This window comes from Ixodes scapularis, unplaced genomic scaffold (genome assembly GCF_016920785.2).
Source record: "Ixodes scapularis isolate PalLabHiFi unplaced genomic scaffold, ASM1692078v2 PGA_scaffold8__174_contigs__length_109621045, whole genome shotgun sequence".
NCBI lineage: Eukaryota > Metazoa > Arthropoda > Arachnida > Ixodida > Ixodidae > Ixodes > Ixodes scapularis.
In genome coordinates, this window is record NW_024609883.1 from 40,758,655 (window position 1) to 40,774,808 (window position 16,154).

General features: G+C 40.8%; 1 protein-coding gene and 1 non-coding gene across 2 annotated transcripts in view; one reads left to right on the forward strand and one right to left on the reverse strand.

Annotated features, from left to right (window-relative positions):
• LOC120848271 (WASH complex subunit 5) overlaps nt 1–6,729 on the reverse strand; it is a 56,290-nt gene extending 49,561 nt beyond the window's left edge. Inside the window, exons 1-5 of the mRNA XM_040220233.3 lie at nt 6,547–6,729; nt 5,315–5,541; nt 4,261–4,367; nt 3,720–3,804; nt 3,021–3,121 (exon numbers count right to left, since the gene is read on the reverse strand). Of these exons, the coding sequence (XP_040076167.1) occupies nt 3,021–3,121; nt 3,720–3,804; nt 4,261–4,367; nt 5,315–5,536 (515 nt within the window). The 5' untranslated portion in view covers nt 5,537–5,541; nt 6,547–6,729. The remainder of the gene's footprint in view (nt 1–3,020; nt 3,122–3,719; nt 3,805–4,260; nt 4,368–5,314; nt 5,542–6,546) is intronic.
• A 555-nt stretch (nt 6,730–7,284) lies between these two features.
• Nucleotides 7,285–7,426, forward strand: LOC120848274. The gene has a single exon (XR_005717644.1). It is a non-coding gene; the product is annotated as a U4 spliceosomal RNA (small nuclear RNA).
• Nucleotides 7,427–16,154: the final 8,728 nt, after the last annotated feature.

The window sequence follows — 16,154 nt, forward strand, 5'->3', positions numbered from 1 at the left end:
GACTCCAGCGACCTATAGGGGGCGCCACCACCAAGCAAACATGGCGGCTGAGTCCAGGTCGCGTCGGCTCGGCCGGGCCGCCTGAATGGGTGGCGCATTCAATTTAACAAATTTTATTTTGTTGAATGCCCAATTTTATGGGTATTTGAACTGAGACAGTTAAGTGTAGCCGGTGCGCATAAACGTGCCGAGCATAGTTTTGTTTTGCCAGTGTTTTTTGTTCTTTTCATGTCAAACTTTCGTTTCGGAGACTTCGATCGAAACCGAAACTATGGGCTCCGGAGAAACGGTAATAGACTCTAATTAGTTTTGATCATCTAAGGAAAGCGGCGAGGGCTACAAAATTGTTCCACCGAGAGTAATTTTTAGCTAACTCGCATGCCTCGACCATGCGACTAATCTGTCCGCGAAATTGAGCTTTCGTGCCTGTCCGCGTTTCAAGAAACAGCTCCAGTCGTGTGCTCGGTCAAGAACACAGGCTGCAGGAAAATTACGAAAATTAAGCAAGCGTTTCTTGAGCCAAGGAGCATGTCAACTCGCTGGCGCTTCACTAAGCAGCTGATACTCGTATTTCAATTCAGGTTTTAGTAGCAATCGAGAAGTCATTTTGACGAATATGCGGATTATGTATTATATTACGTACTATGTCCCACTAAAGCGATATTAGTATATTCCTCGGGCTGAAATATGGATTTAGTTAACTAACTATTAGGTGAACTGCTGAATAAAAGTACATTTGACAGACAGAGATACTACTTAAACTCAGCCAAATGGTTCTAGCCGGTAGAACGGAGACGAATGCGGACAAACTGAGGGGAGTGTACATCGGAGATTCACTCAGACCTCTCTGCATTGAACTTGACTTGGAATCCTGAACGGATAAAATGAGTATTTTTTTTTTTGTGGCCGGTCAACCTGAGCAATGTGGACGTATATTGCTGCTGGCTTCGACAAGGGTTATAATATAAATATTGGAGGCGCGATAGATCCTAATGACGTGACAGCTTCTAACTTTGCAAAACGTCCCCCCCCCCCCCCCCCCCCCCTTTTTGAAAGCAGATAATTGCCCTCATTAATCATATGCAGCAAGCAGGTTTTCTGAATCAAGTAATTGCGAAATTAACCCAACTCCTTCAATGTGATCTTTTTCGGCGAAAAGCCGCCAAGATGAATAGCCAACGCACCGGCCGGCGTTAGTGGCTCAAATTAACTTGAAGCCAATCGAGCACAACCAAACTCAAGGAAAGCAGCTATCGAACCTTCCCATTCACTTGACTGCAACATTGGTGTTCCCTCCAGTGAAATACTTCGTCTGTCGTCCTCAGTCCACTGTTCTACGTCCTTATAAAGAAACCACTTATCAGTTACCAAGCAGTCGTCACTTTGAATGTGATTAGAGACAGACGAGAAATCAAAACGTTTTCCCAAGATTCCTCCTCATCAAAAAAAATTGACAGCACGCGACCGTGTGTTGTGGAGTAAACGGGCTTTCAAACACGTGATGGAAAGAAACAATCTACTGAGGCTTCACCACACTAATGAACACTCAAGCAAACTTAAGAAATTTTCGGACCTTCGTCAAATTACATTGCTCGCCCCCGCGCCGACGGCACGTGTCCGCGAAAGCCATCAGAGACGCGGCGGGGCGCGGAGCGACCTGGACCGACTGGTTCCCGGTTTTCCCGCTTGGCGGCGTCCGTTTTGCTGGAGTCGCGAATACTGCATGTGAGAACCGGCCTTATGTGTGTGTGAAAACCTCTCACCCAGAGCACGTGAAGGGTTCAGAACGGTCTTAAAAACCATATGAGAACTCCAAAAGTAAAAACTAAATGGTGTTAAGGCGCATACCTTTTTCACCTTTGCTTCACGGAAAAAGGGACTACTACTCGTGAGGATTAAATTTGGGACATGTTTGCAAAGCCGACTTCATGAGACCTGCCATTCAAAAATACGCCAAGCATCCCACTTTGTTCACATTAAGGAGGGACACTACCCAAAAAAGTTAACTTTTAAACCACTTATGACATTTACAGGGCTCGTTTCTGTTTGTGTTGAAAACATATGTGCCAAATTTTGTTAACCTCGGTGAGGTACAAAAAAATTGCAAATGTTTAAAGAGGAAAGTGGGCGTGTCTGCCTAGGAAAACTATCGTTTTGAAATTACTTATAAATTTGCCGTTTTCATGTGTTATATTGCTTTAGGACAGTTCAGAGCAGATAGCTATGGAGCTATATTTCTATATTATACCATCTTTCATGACAAAAAAGCTACATAAACTCAAAAACTGTTTTGTAGATTTCCATTCTTTGTCCAAAATTTTAATTCTTGAGCATGAAAAATGTCAAAAATAAAAATTTCAAGCTCATAGCTATCTTCCCCTTAAAATTTCACTCTAGAAAAACTCATCAAAATGAATCCAAGTTACATAATAACAAAACAATAGTTTTCCCAAAGTGAAATTTATGCCAAAAAGTGGAACAGAGAAAAATGTGTTCAAAGCGTTTCAACTCCTGCCTTTTCTTTAGCATCGATGGACCGAAAATAATTTATAGAAAATTAATTATGCAGTGTAAACTAACGAAACTTTCTGGGAATACTTTCTAGATGTCGGTGGATGAAAATATGACATTTTTCAAAATAAACTTATTTTGCGGAAATAGTTTTTTTCTGGGTAGTGTCCCCCCTTAACTGAAAAGAGTGTTGGTAACGTTGACTGGCAACAGAAAGAATAAAACACACTCAGGACATGGAACTACGACGACGAATGTTCGTCGTCCCTCGTCCCAAATTTGTTTTATTCCTTCTGGTGCCAACCTGCTTTGATGCTACTGAGACTTGCAGTAAACTGTGCAGTCAAACTCAAACCGTGGTGTGCGTTCGTCCTATCGGCAGTGTGAGCTGTCGTACATTGCTCGACAAGTGGCTGCTTTCATTGGAAGCGCGACATTTTTTTTTTACATAGGTGTCTATAAACATGGCGACTGTCGTCTGGCACCATAGCAGTGACGGCCATACTTGCCTGTAGCGGTAGTAAGAAACCAGCATGCGTTCTCGGACAATGCCCTCTATCTTCTGGTCCACAACAAGCAGAATCACACCGCACAAGAACAGAGCTTCACACTGCAAAGAAGACGAGGAAAGCATGCAACGCATGTTTACCTCACAATAAAAACAATTAGAAAAAAAAAGAAGCTTCCCCAGTGATGTAGTACTACAGGTGAAATGCTACATGACAGCACAATGCACGTAAGGAAGTATGTTGCCCTTCAGTACGTCTATCAAAGTATGATGAGGTTCACAGAAAAAGTATGCAGTTATATGATGCACATAAAGATTTACAAGGTGCATCGCTTTGCACTAATGCAAGAACCATGAACAAACGAAGTGAAATTATTCTTAAAACAATCACTGCCTGCTGCCGTCGAGCGCCCTAACCCCTGCACAGAGCACGGAATGTAGAAACGGCACGGGCACATACAAACAGGGTGCCAACGCACCAATTTGGTTGTGTACCTACAACATTGTCTAAAAGTAAAGTCACTGGTCACTTCCTTTTCGTACGATGTAACCTCAGTTCGATGCCCAACTCTTCTCAAATACCTACCCACCTAATATCAGACAGAGCAGATAAAGCAAATTATTTATATAGCACACCACCATCAACGTCTTCCCGGTACATGCCCAATCCCATCCAAGTCAGGCCTCAATCCAGCCTCACCATCAGTTGTTTCCCATCCTCATTTGTGAGGACAGATTCAATTGTTTGCTGGATGTAGATGCCTTCATCCAGGTCCTCTAAGAACCTGAAATAAAGTATGAGATAAGAGCAACATAAAATAAAAAAACATTTACAGTAAATTTGGCCATGTTGCGCGCTACTTTTTGGGGTAACAAAGGCACATGAAGCACCGACTCAGCATGTGTCCCATGTTGGATGCACCAACAACTCGGACACCTCCATAAGTTGGATTAGTCCCAAGCATGTGCTGCGATTGTAGAGTTGAGTAGGTTTCATATTGCAAAACAAATTTCATAATGTAAGAGAATAAAAAAAACGAAGATATGCCTATTTAAACAATACCAAATTAAAACAGATTTGAAAGTTTGCAAATTCGGATTAATTATGCTATAAGTGTACACAAGATTCAAAGGATCTGACAATTTTATGTAGCTATAAAACTGTTTCTCTTTATCATTTGCTTTCTCTGGAACCAAAATAATTGGATGTGACTTCACAACTGCAAGTTTAGGAGCCATACCTGTTCAGGTCTACTGTGTACTTGTGAATGCTTTCAAATGCAAGGTAGAAACGAGTCAGGATCTCAATGTAGTTCTCCCTGAACTCTTCATCCCTGTCTTGGAGTTGCTGTAAAAACAATGTAACTTAGTGGTATCATTTGTCTGCTACAATTACCAATGAAACACAAAGCCGTGAGAACAGAATTTAAGCCAATATTAGGAGGGAACATTACATGGTGATACTGCAGTAACAACAGGACAGTCTTTCAATGACTGCAGCCAATATACCCATAATGTTTTTAAACAAAGGTTTATATGCCACTCTTGCAAGAAATATATTAAAAGGATTCTAGACTAAGAAGCTATTCAAAAGAAAGCAATGATTAGGTGCAGCAAGTTTGGGCATCTTTACACGCACCATTTTAGACATAATAATGACATTCTAGACTTTAAATGTCAACACAGCCTGCATTATCAAAATAAAGCTTTCCTTTGCTCTTGCTGCATCATGTATAGCAGTGGTGGCCAAGCTGCGGCTCTTCGCGTGTTAAAGTGTGGTTCGCGGCTTCCCCCCCCCCACCCACCCACCCACCCACCCACCCTCCCTCCCTCCCTCCCTCCCTCCCAGCACTTCCCCAAAGCAAAATGGGCGTATTTTAAATCAAAAGACTGGTCGCGTTTTGGCAGTCTTGTGCTACTGCTACCATACCTACAGTTGGACTGCTTTTGACTCGGTTAGATTGAAAGTATTTCGAGTTAATTTATTTCTGTAAACAAAGCCCCCCCCACCCCCTCCCCCCGGGTCTTGGAAGTTTCGTGGTTTTGTTTATGGTTCTTAGGCCGGGTCAGCCTGGCCACCCCTGATATATAGTAAGTTCTACTAAATTTTCACATTAATTTTTTTTTCTCATGTTTGTTTTACAAATTGGCTTAGTGTCTAAAGTGTTAAAATTTTTAGTGTGCCTAGCAAACAGGTCTTTGAGGGATGTTACAGATGGTTTTTGACTAGCCCTTTTAAGCATCACCACAAACAATATTTCTAGTAACTGTAATGGCAGCAACTGAAGTACTCACAGCATTGCTCTCTATCTTGTTCTCGTAGTGCTCAATGGCCTTGAAGTAGCTGTAGTCGAACAGTATGTCGCCATACTTGGTTATGTCAGGCCGACTTTCGAGCTTAAAGATGGCCGGCACCACGTCGGACAGTCGGAGGAGCTCAGCTATGATGGCGTTACCTCTCGAGACAAGGTTCAGGAGGGTCTGACCACAGGCGTTATTCTCAGCCAAGAAGTCCATGGTGCCTGAGAAAACAATCCTATATTAAGCAGATGCTATCACGCCAACCTACAGAAAACCTGGCATAACCTTGATTCCCAAAGAAAGACATGCACCTGTTTGTCCATTGCAGCTTAGCAATTACAGACCACAATGCAGATGTAGTAGTAATTCACACAACTTGCAATGTGTTGTGCCATTGTGTCCCATATGTGGACTCTGATTAGCTTGCAAATGTAGCAAGCCAAATAACAACAGTTTACATTGGTATGCACACTCTGCTAGCTAGCATTAATGTGTATCCTTTGACAGCTGACGTTAACGAGTACACTTTGATAGCTGACATTGATGTGTGCAGTTGGATAGTTAACACTGATCTGTGCACTTTGACAAATAACAACTTTGATAGTTAACATTCACTTGAAAGATGCAGGACGAACGATCCTTTAGAACAAAATTAGATAGAGATAATTCGGGAAAGGTTTGTCTACCTGCACCAGACTCCCCAACAAAACAATATCCATGTTACCGTGGTTTTCCAAAAAACTCCACAGGGTTGCGATACCTTATATTATTTTCCACCTCTTCAACAGCATGCCATTATCTCCATTAAGATTCTTACAAGACCTTCAGTTACGAGACGAATATCTCAAGATGACTGAAGCCTTGTAGCAAAACTTTCGAATCGCAAAAAAATGTTGGTTTTCAAGCGTCGGCAAACGTCCTGCTGACTTATATATCGCGTAAGGTTAGTCGCGCACACATGCATACCGAAATTTCACTTGAGGAACTGAGGATCATACGCCCCCCTTTTTTTTCCCCCGCAAACAACGCCAGCAAAACCGTGGCCTGCTGCTATCTACGAAAGATTATGCTTGAGAACGAGAGTGCTAATACCCGTATTTTCTGTCATTTTAACGCCGACTAATAATGAGGTAATTTTCTGTTTTGTTTGTGAAATACACTTTCGGCAATTTCCAGCATTTGTGATGTGTACGGGCAAGAAGTCGCTAGAAGCCTAGAACACGCACCTTTAACGCTCTTCAGACACTTGAATACAGATTAGAAGTAAGAATACGGATAATCGCCATCGATGGGCAGCATATATGATCAAAATAAGTACAAATTAATGAATAAATCACTTCACCAACACGGTCCACAAACGAAAAACACCAAAGCCTGCCGGCTTGCCTTTATCTATTTCATGCGTGCACGCATGCAGGTAGATTAATTACAAAAGGTATTATTCGAAATAGGTGTCGTTTAGCGCCATCTAGTCATCAATGCTACAAAAATAAGCTTGATGAAAATAATCCCTGGAGAAGGGGAACAAGAGGGACAAGGGACAAACATAAAACTCCAAACACAGCTAGGTGACTGGTGAGCGACCGAAAAATTAAATTGCATTTAATTGCATTATAAAAATAAGCTGATGTGGCGCCGTCTGATGAATTAAGAAAAAACAGCATTTGAAACTTCAACCTAATTTGACAGGTGGCGCCACATACCCAACTTCATAATTTGTCACTGCGCAGGAGAAATTCACGACCCAAAACTCGTGCAGTTTTTGAGTCTGACATAGCACAGCTATGGTTACGTTAAATCCAGAGGTAAGAGAACGGTATACTCCGCGCTAAGAAATGTAGCGAATAAAACTAATCGGTCTTAAAGAAATCTGCTTAAACGCTAATATAACTGTTGAAACCTCCCTCAGTGCGTATATGAGGTGACATGTTTTGATGGGGTCGCATTTCTGCGATGTAATAGTCAGCTTTGCGCAGAGGCGGTGTCGTACCCAATGAGGTTTTAACCGAGGGGCGACTATTGCTAGTTGAAAACTTTTCCCAATACCCCGCCGGGACGTCGTGAAATACCGACGGCCATGGCAATTTTTGGCAAGCCCTACGGGGCTCCTTGTGAAATCCAAAATCAGAATTCACATGATGACAATGTGCAATTAATGGTTCACCTGGAAAACGGTGTTCCGAGTCATTATCGCTAATGGCATACGTACCCTCTCATATTCGTATGCTGAGTAGTGAGAAGATAGACCGCACCGATTGATGAAGTGATTACCAACGCCACCGAACCTGACCGAACTCTGGCAAGACGTTGGCTCCGGTCCGTTCACGTCTGAGGACTATCAAAGCGACGACTCTACCTGGCAAACGTGCTTCTAGGAATCGTATTAGATAAACTATAACATTTTCGAACATGCCTGCAGTGGTAGAAAGGGAGTGCTAGTAGGGTTTCGTGTTGTTGGCTATACCTGATAATATATAAATGTTTAAAAAATAAATCTATATAAATGGGCGGTTTCATTTGGATTGTGGCAACGAGGAGCAGTCGTATTTTTTATTTTGCTTCAAATTTTTATATTTCGTGGCGCATGTTCCAAGAAGAACAGTCCTTTTAATTTTGATTTCCTGACATGTTTAGTTTCCGAGAAAAAAAAAAAAAAATTCTAAGAAGCGGGAAAGAACGACGAGGTCTTGACGATTGTCGTGCGTGGCCTTTTTGAATCACTCTCAATCTCAAAGTATTAAAAAAAAAAGCTATATATATATATATATATATATATATATATATATATATATATGCGTGTGTGTGTGTGTGTGTGTGTGTGTGTGAGTGTGCGTGTATGTGTGTGCGTGTATGTGTGTGCGTGTGTGTGTGTGCGTGTGTGTGTGTGCGTGTATGTGTGTGTGTGTGTGTGTGTGTGCGTGTGCGTGTATGTGTGTGTGTGTGGAAGTCGGTAAAACGACATTCCAACAACTATTTATTATTCGTCGATCCAATCTTTGAAAAAATCCCCAAACATGCCTCCGCGAAACTGCGGATGTTTTTTTTTTTTTTTTTGTTTTGTTTTTTTAGTCGATTATGTTTAATATTGCTTTTTAAACTAATACCACGTGTAGAACCTTTCATTGCCTTCCAAATTAAGCAAAGTTTGTGCATTTATTATGTACGAGTACTGAAAAATAAATTATAAAACTGAATAGGTTTTCACTTTTCGTTAAATTTCAGCACGCTTTATAAAAAAAAAACATTTTTAATTTTTTTTTCTTGTTCTTGCATCGAGTTTTTTTCACACCCTTCTTTTACCCAGAATACATTCCGTTAGAGGTATATGCACTGGTTTTGAGTTTTAAGCCTCTAAATATGCTAAAAAAATGATTGTGTTCTGTTATCAGCATGAATTTCGGATTAAAAATATAAAATTTGAAATTTAAAAATCTAGGTTTCAATAGGGAGTGTATTTTACTCTAACGTTTTACGATATTGTGCTTTGATATTTCTAACGCAGTATAGATTATGTAGCGCATAGGGTTTAGGCTTGAGGCCTCTCCAATCACGGCACTGGCGGATATTGTCTGAAAACCCGCTTTCGGCAGTTGCGATTTTAGTGTTTAGACGTCTGCAATTGCAAACTTGTTATACGCCTAACAACATCAATGTCTTTTATAAGATCATTTATTAAACGTCCCTTAGATTATAATAATAAAGGATAAAATATGCAGCTATGACCCATAAACCCACCATCAGCATCATGTAAACCCTGAGATGGGGAACGATAAAAAAAAAAGAAACAAAAAAAAACGGGGCGAACACAATATTGTGAAACATTTGTTGTGTTCGTCATTTTTTTTTATCGTTCTCCATTTAAGGGTTTACAAGATGTCGATTAATTACCAGCTCGCCTGCACTCTCTCACTGCTTACAATTCCACCATCAGCATTTGCTCTTCTTTTTTTTTTTCCATATCTAGAGGATTAAAACCCAAACCAATGCATATACCTCTAACAGAATGTATGCTGGCTAAAAGAAGGGTGTGAAGAGAACGCAACGCAAGAAAAAATAAATATATGTATATATATATATATATATATTAAAAACACAAACTTTGTTTATTATGGAGCGAAATGAAAGGTTATACAACAAGTGGCATTATTTTAAAAGCGATACTAAATATAGCCTACTCGAAAACAAGTCCGCAATTTAGGTCACAGTTGTTCGCGGAGACATGTTTGGGGATTTTTACAAAGATTGGGGCGACGAATAATAAATAGTAGTTATAATGTTGTCTTACCTACTTGCATATATATCACACTAAAAAAACAGACGCTCTTTTCAGAATACTTTGACAATGAGTGTGATTCAAAAACGCCTCTCACGACAATCGTCAAAACCTCGTCGTTTTTTTCCCGCCTTCTTTGAGATTTTTTTTTTTTCTCCCTCAGAAACTAAACGTGTCAGGACATAAAAAAAGGATTGCTTTTTTTTGGAACATGCCCCACGAAATATAAAAGTTTGAAGCAAAATAAAAGATACGACTGCACCTCGTGCCTGAATCCAAATGAAACCGCCGATATATAGACGCTTTGCAGCAGCTGTGGATGGACGCCGCCATAACTGACCTTCAGTTTTTGGTTCCTCTTATCTCGCTCATTTCACTTCATCATTACCATGGCAGGCCAGGTTATTGCCATATTAGATTCAAATGTGTCCTTTTCTAAAACAGCGGACTTCGTAGAGGATCGTCAACTACCGTTTCAGTTGCTCGGCATCTCGGTAAGACAAGAGAAGGTCAGCAATGGCGGCTGTAATTTGGCGCGTGTGTAAAGCGTCTATACCCATATAAATGCGCTATTTTTTTTTTTTTTTTTAATTCGGATTTATTGGAAAGCCCCAGAATTTGGAGGTTGCGATGGCCAAAAAACAACGAATACAGTTTTTTTTTAGAAATAAGAGTGGTCAGGTTAGGTAGTACATCATAACAGCACAGGTGAAACAGCCAACAGGAAAGGCCTTTCCAGATTCCTTCAAAATCCCGTACTAGTGACCAAAGAAGGTTCACTGTTTATCCCGCTAGGGTACGTTCAGGACAAGGGGGAACCGTAATTCTGGGTTACGACACAAGTCCCATTGCAGTGGCGTACCAACGTGTTTTTGAGTGGGGGGGGGGGGGGGGGGGGCAAACCAGACGCTTTTCGGGGTGACTTCTACTCAAATTACAAATTACTTTTGAATTTTATTGGTTGTTTTGCCTATCAACAGAGATAAAATGTTGGAAGATCAGCTGATATTTGCAGAGGGGGAAGCATGTGGCGTAGAAAAGAGGGGGGGGTGGGGTAGAGAGAGGGATTCGGATAATCCGAAACCCTCCAGTGCAACAACACTGCTACGAGGCGCGGGGAGCGAACAGACACGACGCAAGAGAGGCTGAGTAACTGTGGGATTAGCGCCGAAGACTGCCAGCGTTTCTTTCTATCCCGAAGCTCAAGGAGACTGGACTCATTTGAAGAAAGGGCTTGTCCCCGCTTCTCCCCAATGTAGGAATTCTTGCCTACTACAGGAGGTATACATCCTCACTCAAAGGAGGTAACAAAGAGCAGCACCCGCTCTTACGTTAATCTGGTGCTCCTGTATACCTTGTGCTGTCTTTCGAGACGTCATCTGGTCATTACTCTGAGTGACGAAATGGCGGCTATAAGACCGATTCAAATAAGTGCCTTATAAGTTGATTGTGATAAATGGTTCGTCAGCGAGAATAAAGCAATTACTCTATGGCGTATTAGTCACCGCAATTTCAGAAAAAATAAACAAAAAAAAAAAACTGATGCATTTCCGATTTTGCCATTCTTCCTGTAAAAAACTGATGCACCTCCGATTTCCCCTGATGCAATGCAAACCGGCCAGTTTAAAAAAAAGCGTCGTATAGCGAATGAAAACACATTTTAAAAGAGTGTTAAAAAGTACTTCTACTTTACTTAGGAATTGCATTGTATTTATAGTACTTCACTTCAAGTACATTGCACCCGGTGTACTCACTACTTTACTTGAAGTACGTAACCTCTCCTTTACTTTGTACTTCCAAGTAGTTTTTAGACGTACCTTACGCAACACTGTAAGCAATCAAACACTGTCTGCAAAATCAAGCTCAGGTAGTGCTAAACCTCAAAGGTGAAATGATGCATCCGCAGTACATCCTTGACCAAAAAGAAGTACTCAACAATTAGGCATGCAGAAGCAGAACTAACTATTAAAGTATTTCTGTGAAAACACAAGCCGCTTCACATTCCGCCAGCAGAATTTCGCTAACGCATCAAAACCTACATAAGTATTTCCGTCTTGGCATAGAAAAAATAAAAGTAACTTCAAAAGTAATTCGCTATTTTATTACGGTAATTGGTAATTTACTGAATTACTTTCCGTTTGAGTAATTTTTACTTTACTGAGATTACTTTTGGGGCTAATACTCCGTAACTTAACTTAATTAGTTTTTTAGTAGCTTGTGCATGTCTGCTGCCAGCCCGCCACCACATATGAAAAAGAAAAACAGACTAATAAATGCACAGAATATGCACACTACAGAAAGTACGTAAAAATGAAAGAAAAGAAGGGAGAAAACATGTATCACATTAAGACGAGGATAGCTCAGCGATGTTTCGTAAAAAAACATTCGTTTTTTTTTGTTTTTTTTTTTCAGTGTTAATCGTAAAAAATAAATGTCGTAAATATCGCCAAATGCCTCAGACAAAACAAAATTTTCGAGGAAAAAAAATAAAAGAAGCCCACACCATGAATAGAACCCGGGTCTGATACGTATGAGGCCGACATCTTACCACTAAGTTACGCTACCGCTTCGGAAACTCGCATTGTATCCGCTGCCTACGTTGACGGCGGCAGCGCCTATCTCCACGAACCAGCCAATCCGGCGTGAGCGCCATTGCTGTTGTTGTTGTTGTTGTTTAGGCCTTTATTTAAGACATGACGGTACAGAGATGTCTCAGTGAACATGGCTAAAGGCATAAATGCCTGACGGGGCTAGGCCACCCTTTCGGCAGCAACGGTAGCAAAAACATGAAACAAATGAGGAGTGATACAATTTCACTCCAAACTGAAAATCTATACAAAACAAAATGCAGGGTGATTCCACGTCAATTCATGCAATGATGGTCCGGGTCATATTTTAGATATTTTTGTTAAAACTATATATGAAAGCCATGTTTTTGGGAGGAACATTCAGCTAGATATGAACGCCGTAACAATTTTTTTCGCTGAGATATAAAATAGAGAAGCTTGAGGCGTGGAAATTGAGAAGATTTCACAATGCTACTTTGCACAGTCGTCATTTCCTTATTGAACCTTTCACTGCACCATAACTGTTTTAATACGTTTTACAAAGGTTATACAACACATACACAAAAAATTAAAAATATCCATAAAATATTTCAATGCAAACAAAAATATCAAACATGGCACAAAAACGCGTTTTAGAGACATATTCACAATTTTTTTCCAAATAAACCATCTTTCATAATACTTCACAAAACATATCAAAATGCGCGTATTTAAATATTCTTTACGAATATATAAAGATAATATGCCCACCCTTAAACATATTTTTGTTATCAACGCGGAAATTCGGCTGATTTCTCAAAATGTGGCAAGATTGGGCGTCGATATTTAAAAAACTCCATCTTTTATTTTCTTTAAACTCCCCTTGGCACTTTGCAGTGACTTGAACTAACCTGTGATGGCAAAAGATTGAGTAACATATGACCTCCAAGCGGGAAAAGCTACGACAAACCTTCACTCGGAGCGAGCCGACGTCTTCGTCATAGCGGCTTTGCCGCACAGCACCAAACGTTTTGAGCGTTAGTTATGGCATGTATTTTATATTATTAAAATTCTTCTTTTCATAAGGGCTGAATATTAGTGACGCGAAAATGGACTTTGAGCTGGAATACCATTAATTAGCTTACAATTCACAGGAACAAAACGTCCCCACTGTGCGAATTCGTTAACTATGCATAGATAAGCTTAAAACTCTCAGTTATGCGAGTGGCCATGTATGCATCCGGCCTCTCGGCATATGATGACTTCCACAGATGAGAAGCCTGGATTCCTCTCACAGGTTTTATGGTGGTCCACTCTGCTTGCTTTACCGCACGAAACTCTCGAACCCGTTCCACAGACAGATGGAACATGCAGACATTTGTTACTTTTTTACGTAGCACTTCCACAAAGTCATTGGCGGTGGCAATCGTTGAGTTGAGCGAAGATCTCAACTTGGTGAGCGTTGGTTCTTCCACCTACTTTATCACAAGCGCTCTCTCCGTGTCCAGTGGCTGAAAAGATCCATCTTGCCGAAGAGTGCGGCTTCCGAGACAATTCGTGGAATTGGAAGCGATTCTTGAAATCCGCCGCCGCTCCGTCTGATACAAAAATTATTTCAAAAAAGACTGGGAAATGAACATTAACATACTCTTTTATGGCCTATGTGGCTAGAAGAGCGTGAGCTGTGTCATGTGTCGTGTACCATCGGTGACAACGGCAAAGCTTTGCGTGCCTTGCGTGGACGTAACCACACTTGTGGAGAGAGACACTTGAGTTTTTTTTCAATGAAAACTCTGCACTTCGGTTGGAAAGAGTACTGTTCATTTTTCCGCAAAATTGAAGTGGAACATTACTGCCTTGGGTGGTAAGGCGGTTCTTGTGTCATGTATCAGGCTTCGTTCAAGGTCAAGGATGTAGGAATGCCTCATACACTTTTCGCTCTCCTATAGCCGCAGGAAGGCAGAAGTGTCCATAACCTTTTTGACGAGTTCGCCAGCGTCCCATAACGCGAAACAGATCTCTTCGTCTCCGTCGAGATGAAGCGACTGCAGCGAGATGCTCTGCGTTTTTGGGCACTTTTCGCTACGGCGCAGAAAGCAATCGTTCTGTGGAGCGCAGAAGAGGTAGATGCGCTTGAGGTCGTCTTCAGTAAATGTCTTCTTTGGGGCATTTGTTATTGCCGTTAAAAGCAACTGAAAATTGACGCAATATATGCATGCGCACACCTCGTGCTCGGGACTTTTTTTTTTACCCATTTTGGTCGTAGAGAATAAAATTTGGAGATGGCTAGTTCGGGTTGGGGATGGTCCTTCCTAAACAGCTGGTAAGCTTCCTTAATAGAGCGGGTCATAAGCCTTTTTACGACTTTGAACATGTCGTTGATCATGGCTTTGACGACGTCCTTTTTGTCGGGGCTTTGAACAGAGCATGCGAGGTCGTCGCGTGTGTAGTACTCAATTGCAACCCCCACGTCTTCGGCATTCGCCTTTTTCCCCATGTAGGGATCAGGGGTTGCCCAAACACCACATTTGCGCTTCAGTTTTCATGTTTCATCAATCATGTAGGCAGTCGCACCCGACACCAGACGCAATATTGTTTTCTTCAGGATGATTGGTGGCAGAAGCACGTACAATCGCTTGCGTTCCTGCATGGTGGGAACTACATGCCTTCAGCACTTCGCAAAACGCGTCAAACCACTCTGCGCAGTGCTCACAACTGTCTTCGAGTTCGAGAGTTTCGTGCGGTGAAGCAAGCAAAGTGGACCACCGTAAAAGCTGTCAAAGGAATCCAGGATACTCATCTGTGAAAGTCATCATATGCCGAGAGGCCAGATGTATAAATGGCCATTCGCGCAACTGAGAGTTTTAAGCTTATGTATGATGCATAGGTAGCGAATTTGCAGAGTGGGGCCGTTTTATTCCTGTGAATTGTAAGCTAATTAATGGTATTCCAGCTCAAAGTTCCTTTTCACGTCACTAATACTCACCGCGTATAAAAAAATAATTTTAATAATATAAAATACATGCCATAACTAACGCCCAAACGTTTGGTGCTGTGCGGCAAAGCCGCTATGACGAAGACGTCGGCTCGCTCCGAGTGAAGGTTTGTCGTAGCTTTTCCCGCTTGGAGGTCATATGTTACTCAATCTTTTGCCATCACAGGTTAGTTCAAGTCACTGTAAAGTGCCAAGGGGAGTTTAAAGAAAATAAAAGATGGAGTTTTTTAAATATCGACGCCCAATCTTGCCACATTTTGAGAAATCAGCCGAATTTCCGAGTTGATAACAAAAATATGTTTAAGGGTGGGCATATTATCTTTATATATTCGTAAAGAATATTTAAATACGCGCGTTTTGATATGTTTTGTGAAGTATTATGAAAGATGGTTTATTTGCAAAAAAATTGTGAACATGTCTCTAAAACGCGTTTTTGTGCCATGTTTGATATTTTTGTTTGCATTGAAATATTTTATGGATATTTTTAATTTTTTATGTATGTGTTGTATAACCTTTGTAAAACCTATTAAAAAAGTTATGGTGCCGTGAAAGGTTTGATAAGGAAATGACTACCGTGCAAAGTAGCATTGTGAAATCTTCTCAATTTCCACGCCTCAAGCTTCTCTATTTTATATCTCTGCGAAAAAAATTGTTACGGCGTTCATATCTAGCTGAATGTTCCTCCCAAGAACATGGCTTTCATATATATTTTTAACAAAAATATCTAAAATATGACCCGGACCATCATTGCATGAACTGACGTGGAATCACCCAACAAATACATAAAAAAAACATAACGTGGAAGGACAATTGCTAGTTATCATCCTAAGTTTTTTTCTTAAAACATATCCGGTTTTATTCCCCTGTGAGTAAATGTTCTTTTACAATATTTTATATTGACAGAGTGATCGTACGCAATCCAATGAAGCTAAAATATACGAGTATTGGTTTAAATGGTCTGGTATCAAAACTCAACCTCTGGTCTCCATAATTTGTTCGCGAACGCGATTTTATTAATAA